Here is a 25,606-nt window from a genome sequence, read left to right as displayed (position 1 = left end):
GTAGCACTTATGAACCCTCCACAGTTTTAATCCATACCCAACTGTTAAACTTTTAAGATGGTTCCTGCTTGGTTAAGTAAATGAGCCAAAAGCTGAGTACATTCTGTGTTGAAGTGACTAGTTTATGCCACCATCACCACTTATTATGTATACCAATGTTTCAGCTTAGCTATCTGTATAGTCATCAATTGCCCCCATGATTGGTACTTATTTATCCAAGTGCTTGGTGTGGGGTGTAAAGCATGCAGAATAAGCTGTGATTCATGTCATAACTGGGGTGTATTCATTTTGCCGAATTGGTTTCTGTTCCAAAACGTTTTGCAATGAAAACAAGTTTCTATTGCACAAATTCAGCTAGGTCCCTCCGTTTCATTTGCCATGTTTGGCTCTAAGATGGTAAATGGTTTCTGTTTTAAGATGTAATGAATACACTGGTGGTAGGTAAGCAGCAAAGTTAACCTCTGTGGGGCAATACTCCAAATCATGTCTGAGCTTTGATTGGTGAACATTTCTCTGACATGCAAGAAGAGATTGTGTTCCACTTTTTCCCCATTCTGTTTTTCTTTGTCAGGTATAAAACAGTATATCGAATGTGTTACTGTTAAGTATCTGAGTGTGACATCTTGAATCACTAGCGTAAAGAACTAACTCTTTAAAACAATGTGATATTCAATAAATCACAGTGAGACAATTGTCAAATTTTATTATTATAAATTAAAATGACCCCAATACAGAAAACATCCCAAAAATACATGAAACTTCCAGCTGCTAGAAAACACTTGTTCATCCGTGTCATTTGTAGAATAGAAATACATTAAGAAACATACAGCTGTTTGAAATGTCACATAAATGACCCTTTCCGTCGTGCTCTGGTCCTTTATAATATTTCAGTGGGACGCAAACCAGAGACTAGAAGACAAATGACCTTGCTTTCATCAAAGCCAATATGGGTTGTTTACACAGTTAGCCCAATTCTGATCTAATTGGTATTTTGACTTAAGATCTCAGAAAAAAATTCTGAAAATTGGGCTGCCTGTTTAAACAGTCTATGCATCTGCTCTTCCTCTGTACAAGTGAACTAATAAAAACAACTGCCCATTGACTGAAAGCATCAGTATCATCTGGGAGAGACTTATTCCTTACATGTTCCTTGAAGAAAAATACAGTGGCTGTGATTGGGGACTCTTAACTGGAGTGCTACATTACTTGATTCGGTCTTATGTAGTTCTGTCTGTAACTTATAAAAAATTATCCTATATTCAGGTCTCCTCTCACCAAGAGGCCAGTGACAAATGGTTATCCACGTCTCGTCAATTAAATAGATCACAAGCTGGTGAATCATTCAATTTCTTCTGTTGGTGTACTTCCAAATCAAAACTGCTGGTTCTCAGTTTGTGTAACATTTAGACTGCTACACATTTATTACCACTAGGGAAATACACTTCCTTCTCTGTGCCTGGAGCCAAGAGATTTTCCTGACCAGTTAGATTACCCCGCTGATGTCTCATGGTTATGAAAAACTCCGAAGTCATATCATTTTTTCATTTCATTATTGTTGAGAGCGTTGATATTAATGTTACTAATTTGTAAGGTGACAACTCTGCCATGCAACGTTTGTACAGACAATTCTACTCAATGACTACGGCTGCATTTGGATATCCAGCCCAATTCTGATATTTCCCCCTCCCTAATTGGTCTTTTGACCAATCAGATCACCTCTGAAAAAGATGCGATTGGTCCAAATAGAGGGAAAAAAATATCAGAATTGTGCTGCCAGTCTATACAGTCTACTAGTCCAGTGTACTGGAGCTAACAGGATATGCGTGAGAAAGAAGAAAAAAACAGCAACTTCTACACTAATTGACTATCAATGGGGAAAAGACACTTTATTCTCCGTGCCCAAAGCAAAGAGTTTCCTGACCAATTCTGATTTTTTTCCCCCACTAAATTTGTCTTTTGACCAATCACATATTTTTTTCCACATCAGATATTTTTCAGAGCTGACTGGTTTAAAGACCAATTAGGCCGTGTCTAGACTTGACAGTTCATGCAACTTCTGTATTCTGAACATGGAGTTCTGATCACGTCCACATTTTGTCACAGGATTCCCTTTTTCTTCAAACGCTGGAACAGGCTAAATCTGACAACTTGATGGCAGTAACCACCTACTGTAGCGAATTAGCCAGCAAGCAAAGCTAAAAGAGATTACAAAAACAGGTTATAACTCCAAACAAAAAAATGTTTTTCCAAATAAGCTGGCAGGCTAGCATTTATGAAGCCAGCAAACACATTCCTCACGCTAGGAACGCATTTCCTCCATTTAATGAAAAAAGGTGTCTCTTGCTGCCAAAACATATTTTCTGGAGATTTGTGGGCGGAGTGCTGTGACATCACCCACTGTATTCACTTTTGGTAGCCTGATTGCAAAAAGACTGAGGAGAAATCCACACAATGAGTCTGACCACCACCTGAGGCGGTCAGCCAGATCTAAACAATTCCAACCACAATGCGACTTTTGTTTATCTAGACCTGTCGTATACAATGCATCTTCATATTCTAATAACAGAAGTCGCATGTAAGTATCAAGTGTAGACACGGCCTTCGTGAAAAAAGATCAGAATTGTGCTGCCTGACTAAATGCAGCCTTAGTTTCTCCAGGTCAGGTCTCATTGTTATGAAAAACTTCCAAGTCCATCCATACCACTACAACATTGTTGATAATAACCTTGATATTAATGTTACCAATGTGAACAGTCACAACTGCCATGTAATGTCACTTGTACAGACACACAAAAAAAACTACTCTTACTAGTCCAGTGTACCAGAGCTAACAAGGTGTGTGAGAAAGAAAGAAGTAACAACTCCATTTTTTTTTTTTAAAGGATGGAAACCCAGCACAAAACTATTCAACTCTTTTGCAATGTCATGTTTGTGATGCGTAAGCTTGTTAATGCAACATTGCTATCAGTTCAGGAATTTAAAAAATATTAAACATTAAAATGGGGTGACAGGGTTTGGAAATGCCTCCAACTGTGAGGGGAAAAAATAAAATAAGTGCGCACTGAACTTTGCATAAACCTGGTTGTCTCTTGAGAACAAACTATGGCAAAGAGGATCTATTCTAGGCCAATGTGTTCTCCCTATTCCAGCCACATCGAAAAGGATAGTTTTATGGTCTCAGGAGTTGTCAAGTTCTGTTAGACTAGACAACTGTTATAATAGAACATTATGAGTTGATTAAGAACAGCTATATTCAAAGCTCACTAAAAGCATGCTCTGCTGCCTAACATTGCAGGAACACTAATGATCTATAATTTAGTCTTGTCAAAACCATGAGCTTATCGCACAGCCTTATGGAGGTTCAGGTGCAAATTGGGAGCGATACCAGTGGGATGTAGGCAGTTTCAGCAATCAAGGGGTTAAAGAGCTAAACAACTCAATTAAAATGTATTTAGCAGTATAGTGAGGGGAAAGCAGCAGCTCAGGGTGTATCTGAGCTAAATAGACCAAGCAGTTAAGACTTTCCCCCTTTGAAACCCCCCTCTAACCAATCCCCTCACCTGCTAACATCCAAAGAAATCTCCAGAACAGTTCAGAGAATGTAAAAAATGTCAAGGACAATAGCACTTCAACAAAGCTAGGATCAAATCAAGGTTCATAGTTACTCGACATTCAAACAGTACCATTTACTTTTTAACTTCCCACCCTCATCACAAAATATTTTCAGATAAGTCGCCTGCTATAATGATTCATTCGGTTCCTGGACTAAAACACCACTCCCTTCCTAAACCTGGCAACAATCTGTTGAGTTAGACATTTAGCTAACTAGAACACAACATGTATAAACTAAAACAGACCTTCATTTTCATTTGACCCTTTCCACACTTTATGACAGCAACACACACATCCACAATTTGTTTCCGCATAATTCTCTTCAGTCAGGTTCCACTGAATGCACGTTAGTCATTTCTATCTAGTTGTGTTATTAAAAAATTAAACACCTACAAATATAGGTAAGAGGATCACCGGTTTTGAGTTGCCAGGTCTACTGAGCTATACAGAAGAGGCGGGGGACCCTGTCCTAGGGTAGCGATTGTACTGGATATTATTTCTTTCTTCCGCCCTCTCTCCATCCCTCTCTCTTTCTCCCTCTGTCTCTCTCTCTCTCTCTCCCTCTGTCTCTTTCTCTCTCTCTCTTTCTCCCTCTCTCTCTCTCTCTCCCTCTCTCTCTCTCTCCCCTCTCTCTCTTTCTCCCTCTCTCTTTCTCCCTCTCTCTTTCTCCCTCTCTCTTTCTCCCTCTCTCTTTCTCCCTCTCTCTTTCTCCCTCTCTCTTTCTCCCTCTCTCTTTCTCCCTCTCTCTTTCTCCCTCTCTCTTTCTCCCTCTCTCTCTTTCTCTTTCTTTCTCCCCCTCTCTCTCTCTCAACGTCTCCGTGTTGTCCTCCCGGACTTCCTTTTGGATGGGCCCTTTGCTTTCCCTTTGCCCGTCTTCTCTTCTGGAGCAGCTGCCTTTGCCTCCTCTGCCTCTCCTGTGACTGGGGCTGACTTTTCCTCAACTGCCGCTGGCTCTTTCTCTGCCTCTCCCATGACTGGCTCCTCCTCTGCCTCTCCCATGACTGGCTCCTCCTCTGCCTCTTCTGTGACTGGTGCTAGTTCTGGGGTTGGCTCTTCCTCATCTGTGACTGGTGCTTGTTCTGGGGTTGGCTCTTCCTCATCTGTGACTGGTGCTTGTTCTGGGGTTGGCTCTTCCTCCTTGTCCTCAGGGTTTACTGGGCTCTGCTTCTCTGGGTAGGCTTGAGCCGGAGTCCCCACAGTGCTGCTGGTGGTGGTGAGGTCCTTCAGGGATGAGGCTGAGGGAGTGTTGTTCTGGGGTTCAGGGCAGGGTCTGGAGGGCCTCAGTCTGGTGATGGAGATGGTGGGCTGCAGTAAGGCAGGGCTGCTGAGGAGCTCTGAAGGCAGGCTGTTTGAATCTGAGACAGTGTGGTTACTATCACACTCTGAATCTCCGTCCGTACCGTCTATGGGAGTAGGTTCCACTGTCCCATCCTTCTGGCTACGTAAGGCCCTGTACTTCTGTAGGGAAGAGAAAGGCAAAAAACATAGGAAATAAAGGAGATGACTACAACAGACAGGCAAACCTGTTAATTTGATGTGCGGTGTCTTAATTCATACACAACCATACACAGGAAATGTGATTATACAACCAACCTTGAGGTTCTCAAAGTGTTTGAGTGACTTGCAGTGCAAGTGGCGGGCTGAGGACTCAAAATGGTAGAACTGCTGGCAAAGTCTACAGAGGAACCCAGCCACAGGAACCACAAAGCTAGAACCTGGGAGACAGGCAGAGAGAGGTAAGTCAATGACAACAGAATCACACATGACAAAATCATAATGTGCAATATATAGCTAAATATATAACATGTACTAATGAGTGATTCTGAATGGCTTTCATTTGACTATGGCAAGTCAGTGAGTGTTGTGTAATGACTCAGACAGTGCGTGTCCTCACCGTACACCGTGTCAGGGTCAAACTCCTCCTCTTCATCTACGTCCTCTAGTAGAGCCACCTCCATCTGGGACGGCCAGACGTCCTGCCACACATTACCAAATAGATCCATTACCAACAACGATATACAGAAGTTTCAGGAAGATAATGTGTCTCCTAACATTTCTCCAATACTGATGCTGGGGAAAAAAAGAGAATGTGCGCATGGGAGAAAGAGCAAGAGCTGGAAAAGAGATGTGGTGTGACGAGGGAAAGGCATGAGTACGCGAATGGACATCAAAACTATCTTTAACCAGAGATCACATTTTTTTCAAATACTGTAAAACTAAAAGAAAAAGGAAAGACCAAGTTAATTTGTTTTGACTAGTGTTCCATTTGTACATGTGCATTTGTGGGGCACATCAAAAAAGAAACAGAATTCCCTTTCCCCTCCATGTCTCACTCAATTGTGTTCCGACTGCTCCTGCTACACAGGGTCCCATTAGGCCTACAGAAATAAATGCATGTAAAAAAAGGTGGGTATAATTTTTTTTAAATTTTTTTTTTAAATACACAAGCTACATTCCATCCCAAATGACTGAATGAAGCTGGGAAATGTGTTCCAACAACTAGCTGCAGTTTTGGAATAATTGTATCCATTCAATTTTTTTCATATGCATGTATGCATGTATGCATGTATGCATGTATGCATGTATGCATACATGCATACATGCATACATGCATACATGCATACATGCATACATGCATACATGCATACATGCATACATGCATACATACATACATACATACATACATACATATATATATATATGTACATACATACATACAAGGCTACTTTGCGAACTGCTAGTGCCATTTACAATTAATTAGTCTAGGATATAAACCCCCTAAACATACAGGTTCCACAATGGAAATATGCAAAAACATTAGTTTGTCTTTTTCAAAGAGCATATTTTCATCAGCTTCATTAAGCCTAGGCCTACTCACCAAACAGATGCAGTGGCTATAAGTCATCCCCATGCACTGTTCAATGTGGATTTTTTTTAATCCATTTAGAAAATTCCAAAGAACAGGCATAATAAACTGTCACATGTCGGTAGGCCAATATCAAAAAGACAGATTTTGGTTCGCAAACCAGAATAGAAAATTCAACACACCAAACTGAGCCCCAAATCTTAAATCGCAGTAGTTGTTTTGACTGAATATATGAGGCAATTTAGCAATTAGGATTTGCTATCTGTAATGGTTATGATAAATTAGGCATTGTTGTGCACTGTTGGGATATAGATAAATGCACACATTTTTCCCTGTGTGGGACTTGCCCTTATGTTCTAAAAATATACACTACCGTTCAAAAGTTTGGGGTCACTTAGAAATGTCCTTGGTTTTTAAAGAAAAACAATTTTTTTGTCCATTTTGCAGGTACTATTTAATGAAGCTGCCAGTTGAGGACTTGTGTGGTGTCTGTTTCTCAAACTAGACACTAATGTACTTGTTCTCTTGCGCAGTTGTGCACCGGGGCCTCCCACTCTGATTAGAGCCAGTTTGCGCTGTTCTGTGAAGGGAGTAGTACGAGATCTTTAGTTTTTTGGCAATTTCTCATATGGAATAGTCTTAATTTCTCAGAACAAGAATAGACTGACGAATTTCAGAATAAAGTGCTTAATTTCTGGCCATTTTGAGCCTGTAATCGAACCCACAAATGCTGATACTCCAGATACTCAACTAGTCTAAGAAGGCCAGTTTTATTGCTTCTTTAATCAGAACAACAGTTTTCAGCTGTGCTAATATACTTGCAAAAGTGTTTTCTAATGATCAATTAGCCTTTTAAAATGATAAACTTGGATTAGCTAACACAACGTGCCATTGGAACACAGGAGTGATGGTTGCTGTTAATGGGCCTCTGTACACCTATGTAGATATTCCATAAAAAAAAAAAATTCTAAGCGACCGCAAACTTTTGAACGATAGTATATATATTTTCCATTCCAAAAAATAATGTGAGTACTATAACAGTAATTTTTTTAAATCAAATGCCTATCCCCATGTGACAAGGCGTGTACACGCATATGCCTAACCTTCCCATGGGAGCTGCCTTCGCCGCCATCTTCCATTTCCTCTTCGTCCCCCTCTTCCTCCTCGCATGCCTCCTCCTCTTCGTCTACAAAGCAGCCTAGTGCATCCATGGCAACCAGTTCAGCCAAGGCCTTTGGCCCCCCTTCCTCCCGAAGCTGTAGTGAGAGGAGCACAGAACAGTGAATAAGGAGGGAATGGTTTGACATGGGTTAAGGCCCAAGTGGCACCCTATTATTCCCCATTTAGTGCACTACTTTTGACTAGGGACCATAGGGCTCTGGTCAAAAGTAGTGCATACTGTACGTAGGAAATAAGGGGCCACTAGGGACTCCAAAAATGTAATACATTTATTGGATTTCCAAGCTGCCGAGGCAGAGATGAGTACACACCTCGTCAACTCTCTGCTTGTGCCCCTGGGACTGCATGTGCTCCAGGAACAGGAGTGGGCTCCTGAAGTGCCTCTTGCAGACGGTACACGAGGGATTGGAGGTGCGGGTGGCCAGCTTGTGCTCCCTGGTCCTGCGGTGCACCATGACTGTACTGGTGTAGTGGATTTTGCAGGTAGCACACCAAAGCTGCGGACCGGGTTTCTTCTCTCTGTGTTACACACACGCAGCTACATGAGTGGAAAGTTAAGTTCCTCTGCGTACACATCACGGACAAACTGAAACGGTCCACCCACACAGACCATCCACTTCAACCTCAGGAGGCTGAAAAAAAATGTGGCTTGTCACCTAAAACTTTTACAGATGCACAATTGAGAGCATCCTGTCAGGCTGAATCACTGCCTGGTACGGCTACTGCACCGGCTACTGCACCGCCCACAACCGCAGGGCTCTCACAACGCATCACTGAGGGCAAACTACCTGCCCTCCAGGACACCTACAGCACCCGATGTCACAGGAAGGCCAAAAAGATCATCATGGACAATAACCACCCGAGCCACTGCCTGTTCACCCCGTTACCATCCAGAATGCGAGGTCAGTACAGGTGCTGGGACCGAAAGACAGCTTCTATCTCAAGGCCATCAGTCTGCTAAACAGCCATCACTAACACAGAGAGGCTGCTGCCTACATACAAACTCAAATCATTGGCCACTTTAATAAATGGATCACTAGTCACTTTAATAATGTTTACATATCTTGCATTACTCATCTCATATGTATATACTGTATTTTATACCATCTATTGCATCTTGCCTATGCTGCTCGGTCATTGTTCATCCATATATTTATCTATATATTCTTATTTCATCCCTTTACTTTGATTTGTGTGTATTAGGTAGTTGTTGTGGAATTGTTAGATTACTTGTTGATTGTTGTAACTTTAATGGGTTACAGAGTTAATGTTTACAGTTAATTAATTGAGCTGTATCTAAAGATATTTTCTTTAGGGTTATTTACATACGTAATTGTATTAGAATTCGTGTGTTGGAGATTGAGAGAACTACATACATATTCCTGTTGTATTGGATTATGCAATTGACTGCAAGTTCCAGAATGCCTTGCGACAGGAAGTAGAAAGAGAGCGAACGCCCAGTTATGTACAAGTGATTATCCTGACTTTCACTAGCAACTTTCTTTATTGTTTTGTAGAATCTAAAAGTTGTTAAATGTAACGTGAACAAGTAGTATTACTAAAAGAAGCTTTAATTTCAAACCCAACGCCCTGAGTCATTACTTTGAAGATAGTTATTCTTGATTGATATTGCTGCAATGCCGGAACTAGAAACACAAGCATTTCGCTTCACTCGCAATAACATCTGCTAACCATGTGTATGTGACCAATAAAATGTGATTTGATCACCATCTGGGTCATATTCACAAAGACAAACTACAGCAAAACTTTTTTTCCAACGGAAAACAAGTGTTTCTTATTGGACAATTTTAGGCAGATCCTTCCTGCTTCAGTCAGTTTTGTTTCATTCGGTGCCTATCGCCTAATTATTGGGTCTTACTTAAATCCCATTTACCTGTCACCAACGTGCACTAGTACTGACCCGTCCTTCAAGGAGGAGCCGTCTCCGCAGCCTCCCTGCAGTGACTCCTGGACACTGGGCATCAGGGTGACCAGACAGGCGCTGGACATGTGTTGGATCTCCATCATCCTCTGCTGGTGGGCCAGGCCGTTCATGTGGCTCTGGAAGTCCTAATGAGGAAGAGGGGGATACAGCGAGATGTAAAGAGAGGGACGCAGAGATATGACACAGAGGGAGTCCTGTCTCACTAGCCTCGGGCTGACAGCTCAACCATGTGGCAGCTAATGAACTTGACTAACAGGGTCGCTGAAGGGTCAAGCTGAGTGATTGCCTTGGACCATTCAAACGCAAACATTCCACTCTATACCCTCAGGGGGTACTCTACCTGCTGGTTGTGACAGGCCAGAGTGCAGATGTAGCAATAGAACTTGTTGGCAGCGTCACCCCCCTCCTTGCCCTCTTCCTGCCCCTTTTCCAATGCCCCTGGGGCAGCCTTGCCCTCTGCCATGTCCTCCAGGCCTGGAGTGAATGCCTGGCTCTCACCACTCAGCTGCTCAGAGGCTGGCATGGCCGACACTCCACTCTGAACCTGCTCATACACAAGGAGGGTCCTCAGATCAGGTCATCTTATCACTTTCTGTGAGCAAAAAAATCAGTGCCCAGCTACCCTTCTGAACTATCGTTACAATCACGGTTTGGGCTTCAGTAAAGCCCTCTGTAACAAATAAAACTCACCTCGGCTGCTCTGCTCTCCTCCATTGCCTCTGCAGCCACTGGTTCAGCTGTGCTCCCACCCTCCTCCAGTATGACACAGTCTGTTATTGGAAAGAACAGGTGAGAACTAGTCCTACCAAGCCAAAAAGGTGAAAGGCCAGTGATTAAGCCACAGAGATATACCCATCTATGGTGTTCTGTAGATATGGCTGTAGCTCTGTGGGAGTAAGAGGATTGGAATGGCTGCTGGAATGGTAAACTATAGACAATAGTATGTGGACACCCCTTCAAATTAGTGGATTCGGCTATTTCAGCCACACCCGTTGCTGACAGGTGTATAAAATCGAGACAAACCTTGGCAGAAGAATGGCCCGTATGAAAGAGCTCATTGACTTCCAGCATGGCAACGTCATAGGATGCCACCTTCCCAACAACTCAGTTTGTCAAATGTCTACCCTGCTAGAGCTGCCCCGGTCAACTGTAAGTGCTGTTATTGTGAAGTGGAAACGTCTAGGAGCAACAACGGCTCTACCGTGAAGTAGTAGGCCACACAAGCTCACAGAACAGGACCACCAAGTGCTGAAGTGCGTTGCGTGCAAAAATTGTCTGTCCGGGGCCTCCCAAGTGGCGCAGTGGTCTAAGGCATTGCATTGCAGTGCTAGCTGTGCCACTAGATCCTGGTTCGAGTCCAGGCTCTGCAACAACTGCCCGAGTTACACCAGTAACACACAATCCCTCCATCAGTGCTCAGACTGTCCGCAATAGGCTGAGAGGCGCTGGACTGGGGGCTTGTAGGCCTGTTGTAAGGCAGGTCCTCACCAGACATCACCGGCAACAACGTCGCGTATTGGCACAAACCCACCGTCGCTTGACCAGACAGGACTGGCAAAAAATGCTCTTCACTAACGAGTCGCGGTTTTGTCTCACCAGTGGTGATGGTCGGATTCACGTTTATCGTTGAAGGAATGAGCGTTACACCGAGGTCTGTACTCTGGAGCGGGATTGATTTGGAGGTGTGTCATGGTCTGGGGCGGTGTGTCACAGCATCATCGGACTGAGCTTGTCGTCATTGCAGGCAATCTCAACGATGTGCGTTACAGGGAAGACATCCTCCTCCCTCATGTGGTACCCTTCCTGACAATGCCACCAGCCATACTGCTTGTTCTGAGCATGATTTCCTGCAAGACAGGAATATCAGTGTTCTGCCATGGCCAGCAAAGAGCCCGGATCTCAGTCCCATTGAGCACATCTGGGACTTGTTGGATCGGAGGGTGAGGGCTAGGGCCATTCCCCCCCAGAAATGTACAGGAACTTGCAGATGCCTTGGTGGAAGAGTGGGGTAACATCTCACAGCAAGAACTGGCAAATCTGGTGCAGTCCATGAGGAGGAGATGCACTGCAGTACTTAATGCAGCTGGTGGCCACACCAAATACTGACTGTTACTTTTGATTGTGACCCCTCCCCTTTGTTCAGGGACACATTATTCAATTTCTATTACTCACGTCTGTGGAACTTGTTCAGTTTGTGTCTCGGTTGTTGAATCTTGTTATGTTCATACAAATATTTACACATGTTAAGTTTGCTGAAAATAAACACAGTTCAGAGTGAGAGGACGTTTCTTTTTTTGCTGAGTTTACTTTTGGTCATGTAGTGTATGAGAACACAAACCTCCAGGCTGGCAGTCAACCGGTGGGCTTTGACACTCTGCTGCACTCAGGACCCCGCCTGTCTCAGGAGGCTGCTCCACAGTCTCCTCTAACCTGGGACAGAGAAAGATAGACAGAAATAAAGGATACATGTCACTACTAGCTGCTACCCTCCAAGGACTCATCACAGCATATAGATACTCTAATCTGAAGCTATACGTAAGCAAAACAAGAAAGAGGCTTGACACCTACCATCTCAGATTGTTCTGAAATAGTTTCTGTAGTTAGAAACAGATAAGACTAGCATTCCTACAACATTACTTTTTTGAAATAACTTAATATCTGAGAAATGAATTAATTGCACCCAAATTGGCCATTTTAATTTTTAGGATTCATATAATCAATAAATATAGTACCTAATCTCAGATTCGAAAAATAAATCTAATGAGTAATCACAAAACAATTGTCAAAAGCCACCAACGGACCCCCCACACCCAACAACGAGTATACAGTATCAGTTTTCTATGTTTGACAATTAGTATGATGCTGCAGCTTGGAGTATTGCTTCTTCATCCTATGCAATGTATTTGCAATGAATTTGGTGATGCCCCCCCCGTTCAGAGAAATTATTAATTTAAGTTGTTAGGTTTCTGTCCCAACCTACATTCTGATATTACCAGGTGCTGACCACTAAATGGTGCTGTTCCTGCTATTAAGTGAAATAAAAATGTGTTAGATTCCCCTAATGTTAAAGGGATAGTTCACCCAAATTACATTGTTTCCCTTCCCTGTAAGCAGTCTGTTGACAAGGTATAATGGCAAACAATGCTTTGGTTGTTCGCCACGGTTCCAAATACATTTTTTTTTTGCATTTGTGGCACAAATCCAAAGCAAGTCAATGGTACCTATATTAGAATTTTCCTGCTTCATGTTAAAATCATCCTAAAGTATCCCCAAAATTGATTGTGTAAATAAATGACGCTACTTATAGATGATTTGGATATGAAGTGCGAAAATGCTAATATTAGGTATTGGATTTGTGCGACAAATTAAAAAAAGTTGAAACAATGGGCAGGCAAACAAAACCAAAGCATGGGTTGCAAAAAAATTAAATAACAGTAGCACAATCGTCACAACATAGCCGGCAATGTCATCATCCTCTTTTACCACTTCAACAAATCTTTCCCAAACATGACTTTTCTGGCCCTCCCTTCTCTTTATGGTAAACTCTCCATTTTGCAGCTTTTCTTTTAATGAATTAAACTTTTTGCCTCCGTGGATCGATGTTAACCGTTTCTGCCCATTCCCAAAAGCATTAGGCGATTGGCATGTAGGCTATTTAGCACGCGTACAGTTAGGCCCTAAAGCTTACTTACGCATTAAATGCCAGATAGCCTAAAATAATGAAAGAAAAACCGCAATGTAGGCTATAGATATAAATTTCACAAGAATGATATAAACGTTTATGAAATCCATAAATGTAAAGTATTGTTTTCTTTATTCAACATGCCCACCACCAACATTCCCTTCATCCACACAATATTTAATAACCCGAAACCCGCCCAGTTATGAGTTAACCCATGCATCACCAGCGTGGGGGGGTCCATGGGTGGCTTGGGGTACTATCAATTAGCTTAACTTCTCAGATATCAAATTATATTGCAACAAAATATTGTTGTAGGAATGCTAATCTAATCTGTTTATAAGTACAGAAACGATTTCAAAACAATGAGATGGTGGGTGTCATGGCTTGCTGAAATGAAATGCAACGACCCATGAGGAATGCCTTTATTCAAACTCAAAACAGTACTACTTACACCTCTGTCCTCTGCTTCTTCAATGCCGGCTCCTCAGGCTCCGGTTGCACTGAAGGCCGTGCCTGTCCATCTGGCCCTCCCACTCCTCCATCTGCAGGAAGAGGGAGACAGGGTTGTCATGTGCTACTGTACCAACCACAGAATTACTGTTTCACACCCACTCAAAAACAGAGGAGAAAAAGGAAAAGAGGAAGCAACCAACAACAAAAAATAACCCCTTTTCATTCTTCTGAGATCTCACTAGCTGCAAATAAAAACTCTAACGAATGATAACGCGAGATGGCAACACCAGCTAGCAGTGAGTGTTCAGGTACGGTCCTACCTTTCAGAGCCTTATCATGGATTTCCCCTGCTGTCCTGCTGGCTGCAGGTCGGCTAAATGTGCTCCCCACGGCTCTCTGCTCATTTTCCCTCTTCCGATCCGGCTGCCGGGACCCATAGTCCTACATGAACAGGGTGAGGAATTTGATCAACTATTCAACTGCTCTCTCAACAATCAACAACAGCCAACGTGTGCAACAGGTATAGAGGACTCAAATGTTAGAGATTATAATATTGACCAATTCAGTATTTCCATAAGCAATTATGATTAAGTCTCCTCATAGCTTTGCCCCACAGTATCAAAACAATCTTAACTAACAACTGAGTAAAACAAAACTGTTAGCTTGTCAAAACAAAAAGCTGAGATTGGTTGCTCAGTGCCTTGTAATTATCCATAGTTAAATAGAGGTTTGATTACGTTGTTGTTGTAGTAGCGGGAGTGGGGGTGGTAGTGTCGGGCAGGGAAGCCCATGTGGGGGGTCTTCATGGACATGCCCATGGGTACAGGGCCCATGAGAGAGGACCGGGCCCCTGCAGCAAAGAACTGGGTGAACTGCTGCCCACTAACTGCTGCAAAGCCCTGCATGCTACCTGGAGTGCCAGAGACAGGAGGGAAGGAGAGATCGAGGTAGGAAGAAAGTGTGGGAGGAGATGGGGATGAGTATGAGGAGAAAAAGATAATTGGTGGAAAGACTTTTTCAGCAGTGGTGTAAGGTATTTAAGTAAAAATATCCCCAAAAAACGACTTAAGTAGTACTTTAAAGTATCTGTACTTTACCATTTATATTTGACAACTTTTACTTCACTACATTCCTAAAGAAAATAATGCACTTTTTACTCCATACATTTTCCCTGACACCTAAAAGTACTTGTTACAGTTTGACAGGAAAATGGTCCAAGTCACACACTTATCAAGAGAACATCCCTGGTCATCCCTACTGCCTCTGATCTGGCAGACTCACTCAACACAAATGCTTTGTAAATACAAAAACATTGTGCCATCTGGTTTGCTTAATATAAGAAATATGTTACGTAAGTAAAAAGATTATTTTTTGAAAAAGGTACTTAAGTATATTTAAAACCAAATACTTTCAGACTTACTCAAGTAGTATTTTATACTAGGTGACTTTCACTTGAGTCATTTTCTATTAAGGTATCTTTACTTTAACTTAAGTATGACTATTGGGTACTTTTTCCCACCACTGTTTTTCAGCAGCAGGGTAGTGCCAGAGTTTCTATCAGGTGGCCTTTGGAACTACAAGGCGTTCTACAATCAAAGTGTTAACAGTTCAGAGAAACTGACAGCTTTTTCACGTACGCACTAGCTGTAGATAAAATGATGTACTATGGTACCGATTCTTTTAATATATATATATATATATATATATATATATATATATATATATATAATTTTTTTTATCTACTTGTCGTTTTCTGACATTCTGAAATGCACTCACCTTGCATCTGCTGCATCATTATAGCCCCTTGTAACATTGGGTTGGGGGCCATGATGGAGGCTCGAGTGGCCAGGTTGACCACATGGGGAGGTGGAGGAGCAGGGCCTGGTACAGCCATGGCCCTGGTCATAACAGAGGAAAAGGGCATTACTTAAGCAGTATTTATATACTTAAAAACAAAAACACAACATGCAACAATTTCAAATGATTTTACTGAGTTAGTTCATATAAAGGATATCAGTCATTTGAAATAAATTCATTAGGCCCTAATCTATGGATTTCACACAACTGGGCCAGCCAATCAGAATGATCCCGCCCCCCCCCACAAAAAGGCTTTATTTGACAGAAATTCCCCTCAGTTTCATCAGCAGTCCGGGTGGCTGGTCTTAGACGATCTTGCGGTTGTGAGGCCGGTTGGACATACTGCCAAATTCTCTAAAACAATGTTGAGGCGGCTCATGGTAGAGAAATTAACTTTCAATTCTCTGGCAACAGCTCGTGGACATTCTTGCACTCAGCATGCCAACTGCACGCTCCCTTAAAACTTGAGACATCTGTGGCATTGTGTTGTGTGACAAAACTGCACATTTTAGAGGGGCCTTTTGTCCCCAGCACAAGGTGCACCTGCGTAATGTTCATGCCGTTTAATCAGCTTCTTGATATGCCACACGTGTCAGGTGGATGTATTATCTTGGTAAAGGAGAAATGCTCACTAACAGGGATGTAAACACATTGCACAAAATGAGAGAAATAAGCTTTTTGTGCATATGGAACACTTCTGGGATCTTTTATTTCAGCTCATGAAACATGGGACCAACACTTCACACGTTGCGTTTATATTTGTTCAGTATATTTACACACAATACAGTCAAAGTCAAACAATTGGCCACGTTCATGTTAGTAACAAATACTATTTAAACATTAAATGTGGAGTGCGTTCAGCAGGACAGAACAGTTTCCAATGTTTATTCAACAGAAACTATACTGTTCTGAATGACCATGGGTATATTCATTTAGAAGACTGTAGCAAACAATTGCAAAATGTTTTGCAATGGAAACCTTTTACTCCAAACGGAAAATATTTTGCAACAAAAACACGAGTTTCTATTGGATACAATCAGGTAGGTCCCTCCCCGTTTAGTTATGTTTACCTCTGTTGGCTTCAGGTTGTTTCCTAGTGAATGAATCCCAGTTGAAGAAGGTTGTGATTATGGGGGTGTGCTGCACAGGTTTTTGCACACACCATAACCACCACACTTACCAAACATAGCTACATCAAAGACTGTTTTTAGAACATTGCGCTGCGTTTATGGAAAAAAAACATGTCTTACAAACTGTTACAGAACGTAGGGAAATATTTAAATACCTGAACACACCCCTGGGAAATTCTTCAGTGAGCATTGCGTATACTCACTTCTAAGGCGGACCCCAATTAATCGACTGGTAGATTGTTTGGTCGATGGGCTGTTGGTTGACCAAGATTTCTTTAAATCAAATCAAATTTATTTATATAGGCCTTCTTACATCAGCTGATATCACAAAGTGCTGTACAGAAACTCAGCCTAAAACCCCAAACAGCAAGCAATGCAGGTGTAGAAGCACGGTGGCTAGGAAAGAGCAGTAGCAAATATATCTTTTTTCTTGGTACTGGAGACACCGGTCTGACTCGCGCCAATCCCAGTAAACTAATCCACTGCAGAGGCCGCGTGGATGGCACAGTCCAAGGGGAGTGTGGCTAAGATGCGTCTCTCTCCAGAACGTGCTCTCCCGCCAATTTGTTCACATTCATTGTTTCATAACTTCATTGTGTGAATCGTTTGTGTTTGATTGTTAGTGTATATCAATTCCCCATTACACGTATAACCAGTAGTACATTTACTGTTAATTCCTAATCTACAATGTTCGTTTAGAGTAACTTCTGATAATGCATTCAATATATTATTTCAGTCTTACCGTTCTGAGTAGAGGTCAACCGATTAATCGTAATGGCCGATTAATTAGGGCCGATTTGAAGTTTTCACAACAATCGGAAATTGGTATTTTTGGACGCCGACCCCCCCCCCCCACTTTTTTTTACACCTTTATTTAACTAGGCAAGTCAGTTAAGAACACATTCTTATTTTCAATGACAGCCTAGGAACAGTGGGTTAACTGCCTTGTTCAGGGGCAGAACGACAGATTTTTACCTTGTCAGCTCGGGGATTCAATCTTGCAACCTTACTGTTAACTAGTTCAATGCTCTAGCCACCTGCTTTACATTGCACTCCACGAGGAGCCGGCCTGTTACACGAATGCAGTAAGAAGCCAAGGTAAGTTGCTAGCTAGCATTAAACTTATCTTATAAAAAACAATCAATCATAATCACTAGTTAAACTAGTAATATCATCAACCATGTGTAGTTATCTAGCCTGTCCTGCGTTGCATATAATTGCTTAGGTACACGTTGCTCCAACCATAAACATCAATGCCTTTCTTAAAATCAATACACAAGTATATATTTTTAAACCTGCATATTTAGTTAATATTGCCTGCTAACATTAATTTCTTTTAACTAGGGAAATTGTGTCACTTCTCTTGCAAACAGAGTCAGGGTATATGCAGCCGTTTGGGCCGCCTGGCTCGTTGCGAACTGTGAAGACTATTTCTTCCTAACAAAGCCAGCCGACTTCGCCAAACGGGGGATGATTTAACAAAAGCGCATTTGCGAAAATAGCACAATCGTTGCACGACTGTACCTAACCATAAACATCAATGCCTTTCTTAAAATCAATACACAGAAGTATATATTTTTAAACCTGCATATTTAGCTAAAATAAATCCAGGTTAGCAGGCAATATTAGCCAGGTGAAATATTAGCCAGGTGAAACTCTTCCGTTCATTGCACACAGAGTCAGGGTATATGCAACAGTTTGGGCCGCCTGGCTCGGTGCGAACTAATTTACCAGAATTTTACGTAATTATGACATAACATTGAAGGTTGTGGAATGTAATAGGAATATTTAAACTTAGGGATGCCACCCGTGAGATACAATACGGAACGGTTCCGTATTTCACTGAAAGGAAAAATGTTTTGTTCTCGAGATGATAGTTTTCGGATTCGACCATATTAATGACCTAAGGCTCATATTTCTGTGTGTTTATTATATTATAATTAAGTCTATGATTTGATAGAGCAGTCTGACTGAGCGGTGGTAGGCAGCAGCAGGCTCATAAGTATTCATTCCACCAGCACTTTTGTGCATTTTGCCAGCAGCTCTTCGCTGTGCTTCAAGCATTGCGCTGTTTATGACTTCAAGCCTATCAACTCCCAAGATGAGGCTGGTTTAACCGATGTGAAATGGCTAGCTAGTTAGCGGGGTGCGCGCTAATAGCGTTTCAAACGTCACTCGCTCTGAGACTTGGAGTAGTTGTTCCCCTTGCTCTGCAAGGGTAACGCTGCTTCGAGGGTGGCTCTTGTCGATGTGTTCCTGGTTCGAGCCCAGGTAGGAGCGAGGAGATCGACGGAAGCTATACTGTTACACTGGCAATACTAAAGTGCCTATAAGAACATCCAATAGTCAAAGGTATATGAAATACAAATCGTATAGAGAGAAATAGTCCTATAATAACTACAACCTAAAACTTCTTACCTGGGAATATTGAAGACTCATGTTAAAAGGAACCACCAGCTTTCATATGTTCTCATGTTCTGAGCAAGGAACTTAAACGTTAGCTTTCTTACATGGCACATATTGCACTTTTACTTTCTCGTCCAACACTTTGTTTTTGCATTATTTAAACCAAATTGAACATGTTTCATTATTTATTTGAGGCTAAATATATTTTATTGATGTATTATATTAAGTTAAAATAAGTGTTCATTCAGTATTGTTGTAATTGTCATTATTACAACAAAAAATTATAATAAAATAAATAAATCGGTATCGGCTTTTTTTTGGTCCTCCAATCGTTATCAGCGTTGAAAAATCATAATCGATCGACCTCTAGTTCAGAGTGGACACATTGTTTGCAGAGCTCACAACCTATCCTACACTTGTGAGAAACAAGTTTTGGTTTATTTAATTCCATTTACGAGTTGTCAATTTAGTCATTGTCTTGTTTGGAGAGCTACTGTCAATGTTGAGTACGGACGCGACCCTGAAGTAGGCCTTTAGGCTACCTGGCCTGCGTGCAAATGCAGGCATATAAAATGTGGTTTACGCAAAATCAATTATGTAGTACAATAGAGAAATCATGTACAAAGTAGCCTACACAATCACAAATCTATTTCACCCGTGCCGCACACACCTAGTTTCAGAGGAATATCAGGCAACATTGCCCACAAGAGCGCTTAACTGGTTGTCGCATTGAGCAGCTCACAGAATTGAACAACATCGGTAGGAAAGATGTTTCAACTTATGATAAATGCCAGTAAATGCTAACTAAGGCAACAATGGGTATGCAAAGCATTGAAAAAGTTCAGTCCAAAGTCAGTTGAATCTTTGTGATGCGCAACTCAGCCATCATGCTCTGTTTAAATATAATTTTTATTTTACCTTTAACTAGGCATGTCAATTAAGAACAAATTCTTATTTTCAATGACGGCCAAGGAACAGTGGGTTAGCTGCCTTGTTCAGGGGCAGAACAGATTTTCACCTTGTCAGCTTGGGGATTCGATCTTGCAACCTTTCCGTTAATAGTCCAACGCTCTAACCACTAGGCTTCCTGCCGCCCCTAAAGGCTTTCCAGATAAAACCTTCCTTATTAAAATGTTCACTGCAAAGTACCGCAATTTCCGGACTATTAAGCGCACCTGAATATAAGCCATACCCACTGAATTAAAAAATATATATATTATTTGAACATAAATAAGCCGCACATGTCTATAAGCCGCAGGTGCCTACCGGTACATTGAAACAAATTAACTTTACACAGGATTTAACGAAACACGGCTTGTAACAAAAAATAACAGTAAGCTTTAGTTGTCTTTTTGCACTGAGTCAATTCCTCACGCTGCTGTTTCCAACGTCTTATCATCGACTCATTAAGACCAAGCTCCCGTGCAGCAGCTCTATTTCCTTTTCCCAACAGCCAGATCAATCGCCTTCAACTTGAAAGCTGCATCATATGCATTTCTCTGTGTCTTTGCCATGATGAGGGTGACAAAATGACTACCGTAATCAGAATGATGGGAAGTTTGAGAGCGCTCGATTTAATCTAAACAGTAAACAAAAAAGTTGTTTGACCTTAACCCGTTCGGCAATTTCATTGGTCTAATGAAAGCTTCATGCCGCCAAAAAACTGAGCACGTCACAGAATGTGTTTTTTTTTTATATATTTTTTGGAAAGCGGGTAAAATCCATATATTAACCGCGTCATTGTTTAAGCTGCAAGGTTCAAAGCCTGGGAAAAAAGTTGCGGCTTATAGTCCGGAATTTACAGTAGGACTACCTGGCAGAATTTCATGATGATTTGTATCATTTGGGAGGGTGTTTATTTAGAAAACTATGCCACTACATTGTAGCCTACAGTACAGACACCCTCCCCCATTTTCTTTCTTCCCCAGACCTAAAATGTGTTATCCTGGTGTGCAGTGGTGATTTCACCATGTAAATCTTGATGGGGCAAACTCAAAAGAAGCATGCCAGCAAAGCCAGCAACACATTAATTGCACCATAACAGTGACAAACCATACCCACATTAAGCTGTCCCAACACCTTACCACTGCTACATCTGGCTATCAGCGGAGCCTTTTAGGGCAGAAAAACAGTTAATCCAGTCTCATTTCCTGATATGGCTGTCTTGCTTAAAGAAATGTGGTTTCTACTGCCAATTGAGATGCACAAACTATGGCATAAGGGGACGACGAGCAGATAGGAGGCATTCCGTAATTTCGATTAAGACATTAATGAGAGAGCTAGGATGGACCTAGTCAATATACAGTGGCTTGTGGAAGTTTTCACCCACCTTTTCCCTAATGTACAGCGACAGTATTCTCCCTGAACACCAAGTCAGAACCATAGGATAAATAAAGGGGGCACATAAGCAGACAATGAAAGCTATTACAATAATCGATGATTACATTTCTCTAAAACAGGCTACATGTGCACCACCAAGTCAGAACAATAGGCAAAATTATGAGGGGAAAAGTGACCAAATTATTAGGGTGAGACATGGGGTACTAACAGCTTACTACAAAACATACACTTAGTACATATCTCCCTGGCATATGACATTATTTATGCAGCAGCATACAAGACATTTTTGGACTCACCTTGTTGTGCTGTGCTCACTTGAACAGGAAGGTGGCGTGGCGGTCCTTTGTGGGCAAATTTTGTCAAAGTTTGACATTCTCAGGATTTATGGTGCTTTCAAGACAACTGGGAACTCAGAAAAAAACAAGGTCGAATCATGATGTCAATGATCTTTAGATCGGAGCTCTAGAAAGAGGCCCGAGTTCCCGACTTGAAATTCCGAGTTGGATGACCGTTTTTCCGAGTTCCCAGTTATCTTGAACTCACTGAAGTTATATTTCCCAGTTGAGGTGTTTTGAGCACAGCAGAAGTCATGCTGGATGGACAGCATGGCCAATGTGAATGTTTAAGCTTGGAAAAGATAACCTTAAACCCAGACTTGGGACCACACATCCACTCCACTGAATAGCAGGCTAGCGATTGCTTTGAGATGCTTGCAGTTAGCCACTGATTCCTTCCAAACCTCTCAATGTTGAATTTGCGATTTCCAACTTGTTGCAATGTTTATGTCCAATGGCCGATGAGCACTGATACGTTTTATCTGTAATTTCTCTTCATATGACTAGGATTGAAAAGGATTTGCCAGTAGATTGTAGACTTGATTCATGATGACTGTTAGGTTGCTAAGATTCTGAATGTATGATGTTGACATGATCAGTCCAATCAATGCTACTGTAGATATGTGATTTGACGTAATTTCATCTGTGGCCAATGACAATGCACTGAGCTAGGCTGAAACACCTGCATTTTGGAGCTGCCTTAAGAAAGCAAAAAAAAAGAGACCAGGTTTGTATGTGCCACCTGCCCTGAATGACGAGTTGCCACTGCTGGTGTGGTATAAACCTTGTTGGTGACTTAAAACCATTTTTTTCTCCTATAAAACAAATACATTTTGAGAGTGAAAACCATAAAACTATAGGAAAACCTAGAATTTTTACCCAGTGTGCCATTCCGCCTGCGGGCGGTCTGTTTTTGTAAAATTAGAGTATAGCAACTTCTCCAGGCACCACTGTCAAACTGCTGCTAGCAAATCATACTTACATTTAAGGGTCTGTTTGTAAATTCACTCCATCTACCCCAGATTTCAAGCACTCGTCAGTGTACCAGAGCACAGCATAACTGATTAATTTACGAACGTGCAACACCCGTTGAATATGACCGGTATCAGTAAACGTCGGCAAAAAAAACTAAATTAAATTGCCAGAAGCACAGTTATTAACATGAAAAAGCCTAACCAACTCTGCTAGGGTGAGTAAAATGGTCAAAGTAAGGTGTTCTCTCATTTGTGTCTGGAAATAGCTAGCAAGCTAGCCAATGTTAGCCAGTTAGAGTGCTGTGGCCAGTAACCGAAAGGTTGCTGGATCGAATCCCCGAGCAGACAAGGTAACAATCTGTAGCTCTGCCCCTGAGCAAGGCAGTTAACCCGCTGTTTCCCTGGGCGCCGAAGACGTGGATGGTGATTAAGGCAGCCCCCCGCACCTCTCTGATGCAGAGGGGTTGGGTTAAATGCAGAATACATATTTCAGTTGAAGGCATTCAGTTGTACAACTGACTAGGTAACCCCTTTCCAGTTAGCTTGGGTGCTTGACTGCAGTTGTGAGGTAAGAACGCTCGGATCAACCCTTCTCCTTTGGAAGGCCAAGAGGTTCTAATCGTCTTACCAGGAACACGTCTTAACACTTGTAATTCAAATTTCTCACATGCTTTTTTCAAGTGTCAAATGTCAGTTTTTGTACACAATTTTTCTCACCTGTCCAGTGTGTTTACAGGTGATTTGAACGCTTGTTATGGGCATTTTTACACATGTTCATTGCACCTGTTCAGTGTGCATTTACAGGTGATTAGAATGTTTGAATATCGTACTTTCACACGCATGAAATACAAAACACTGATCTGTTCAACACCATTTGGCCACTACATGATTCCACATGCGTTTTCACTATTATTCTACAATGCAGAAAAAAGAAAAACCCTTGAATGAGCAGGCTGCTCCAAAACCCTTGACCGACCGGTCTGAATGCCTGTGTAGTAACGGGGACATTTCCTGTGTCTGAAAGTATCACGTTGTACCCCCTCAATTTCCGGGAGTTTGACTTTAGGTCCTTTGTGATGAATCACTTACTCAGGGAGGGAGAGTTTTCTAAATATGGTTCAAATTGCTAACAATAGTAAATTACATTATAAAACATTTTAATTCAGCCTTTGTGGTTTGGAAACTATAGTGACTATTGTTGGATAAATTAAAGCAAACGGGTTTGAAAAGTAGATACTTTTCACAAAACAATCCTATCTGGTGGATGGAAAGTGTAAAAAAAAAATGTTTTTTAATACTTAGCTTTATACCTCAAACAAGGAAATTATGGATAGCTAATTCAAATGAAAAAAACTTTTTTTCCCAATACATAAAAATAGACAAAAAAATTATGTGACGTTAGCTACAAAATAAGTTGTTTTCGAACATGTGTAATGGACGCGTGTAAAATGTGCCCATAACAGGCGTTCTAATCATCTGTAAATGCATTGAACAGGTGTAATGAACGCATGTAAAAACGACCATACCAAGTGTTCAAATCACCTGTAAACACAATAAAAAGGCAAAAAATAAAAAAAAGAATCACGTGTACAAAAAAATGTCATTTGACACATGAAAAAAATCTGGTGAAAAATGATAATTATAAGTGTTAAAACGTGTTCCGGGTAAACTGATTAGAATCTCTTGGCCAGAACGTCCAGTGCGCGCTAAACACTCCTAATTTCCTTACGACCCGGAGCGCACTCTGATAGTGGAGGCAATTTCCCTAGTAGGCCTGCTGATCCACGACCTCGAGTTCACATGTCTTACCGTCCTCCTTGGTGGTGATGATGATGCCTGGGTGCATGGTGCGATGGAGGCGGTTGTGGTGGCGCAGGCGGCGGCGGGGGAGGGGGCTGCTGGAACAGTTGCTGAAGCTGCCGCAGGTGACGGTGAAACTGTTGCTGTTGTTGTTGCTGCTGCTGCTGCTGCTGGTGGTGGTGTGGGTTAAACATCCCGGCGCTGTTGTTGGTGTTTAATGCTAAACTGCGTGTGTCCGTGCTTGTTTGCAGAGAAGCCTGTTGACGACACCTTCTCGGGTCAGGATCTTGGTCAAGGAAAAAAAAAGCGTTTGATAATAATCTGATCCACAACAAACCTCTAATCCAGCTAACGTTTTCATGCTGAGTATACAGTACATTGCTACGTTTGTTAGCAACGACACTATGGATAAAATAGCTAAATAGCTAGCTATGTGTTTTTTGTAGCATGTGGTTTCTAGCTAACATTAGCTAGCCAGCAATAGCAAAACTAGTCAGTGTCCACCCTCTCTGGATAACATAACTAGCTATCTATCTAGCCTAGCTATAACGTTTGTTTCGCAGCCAGGCTAGCAATTGGGCCTAGGATTAGCTAGCCATTTTTTGGCTAACAAGCAGTTTAGCTAGTTGAGATGCCATTTCATAACATTTAATCGGAATAATCAATGGTAGTTACATTTCAATTACACGTTGTATTATCATTATTTGTATCATATTAACGTTACCTACTTTTTAACGGAATGAATTATTTTAGAAGGACAAGTTAGCGACGGTCTGCCTCCTGTTGAAAGTTAGCAGCGATTGTTCCGTTGAGACTGCGCACTTAGTACCGGTGTTTTACAGGGATGCGCACTCTGATTGTAGTTAATAGGCGTGTGTCGCCCTCTTTCACTTAGGAGGCTGAAGTACAGATGACGTCGTTTAACCAATTCAGCACCATGGACAGATCAACACTGCCTTCCAAACCAAAGCCTACCAAACATAATCAACATTGGCATAACACAATATGATATAGCTAGTATAAGTGT

General features: G+C 41.7%; 1 protein-coding gene across 3 annotated transcripts; it reads right to left on the bottom strand.

Moving 5' to 3' along the window:
• Window positions 1–686: 686 nt before the first annotated feature.
• On the bottom strand, window positions 687–25,456 carry LOC106567126 (uncharacterized). Of its 3 annotated transcripts, none has more exons than XM_082955368.1 (15): window positions 25,308–25,456; window positions 24,589–24,865; window positions 15,514–15,635; window positions 14,475–14,647; window positions 14,058–14,178; window positions 13,736–13,826; window positions 11,941–12,032; window positions 10,293–10,372; window positions 9,943–10,146; window positions 9,552–9,727; window positions 7,969–8,176; window positions 7,582–7,734; window positions 5,507–5,588; window positions 5,206–5,327; window positions 687–5,070 (listed from the first exon to the last, which is right to left on the bottom strand). In XM_082955368.1, exons 2-15 carry the CDS (start codon window positions 24,771–24,773, stop codon window positions 4,420–4,422), a joined length of 2,460 nt encoding a protein of 819 aa, XP_082811494.1. In that variant the 5' UTR covers window positions 24,774–24,865; window positions 25,308–25,456; the 3' UTR covers window positions 687–4,419. The 3 variants fall into 3 exon arrangements, with proteins under 3 accessions (XP_082811494.1, XP_013991556.1, XP_082811495.1); XM_014136081.3 differs by having other exon boundaries at window positions 9,579–9,727; XM_082955369.1 differs by having other exon boundaries at window positions 24,589–24,849; window positions 25,308–25,416.
• Between the last annotated feature and the right edge of the window lie 150 nt (window positions 25,457–25,606).

The sequence above is a fragment of the Salmo salar genome, chromosome 01 (genome assembly GCF_965601325.2).
Source record: "Salmo salar chromosome 01, fSalSal1, whole genome shotgun sequence".
Classification (NCBI taxonomy): Eukaryota; Metazoa; Chordata; class Actinopteri; order Salmoniformes; family Salmonidae; genus Salmo; species Salmo salar.
The sequence above is the reverse complement of the archived record's forward strand: the minus strand, read 5'-3'. Positions and strand labels throughout refer to the sequence as shown.

Bases quoted from the DNA above. Each gene is read 5' to 3' on its own strand.
- LOC106567126 (XM_082955368.1), bottom strand. From the start codon at position 24,773: ATGTTTAACCCACACCACCACCAGCAGCAGCAGCAGCAGCAACAACAA. The intron at 10,373-11,940 runs GTTTGTGTTCTC...TTCCAATAACAG, and splicing joins GGTTGACTGCCAGCCTGGAG to ACTGTGTCATACTGGAGGAG. The intron at 5,071-5,205 runs GTTGGTTGTATA...TCTTCCCTACAG, and splicing joins AACACTTTGAGAACCTCAAG to AAGTACAGGGCCTTACGTAG.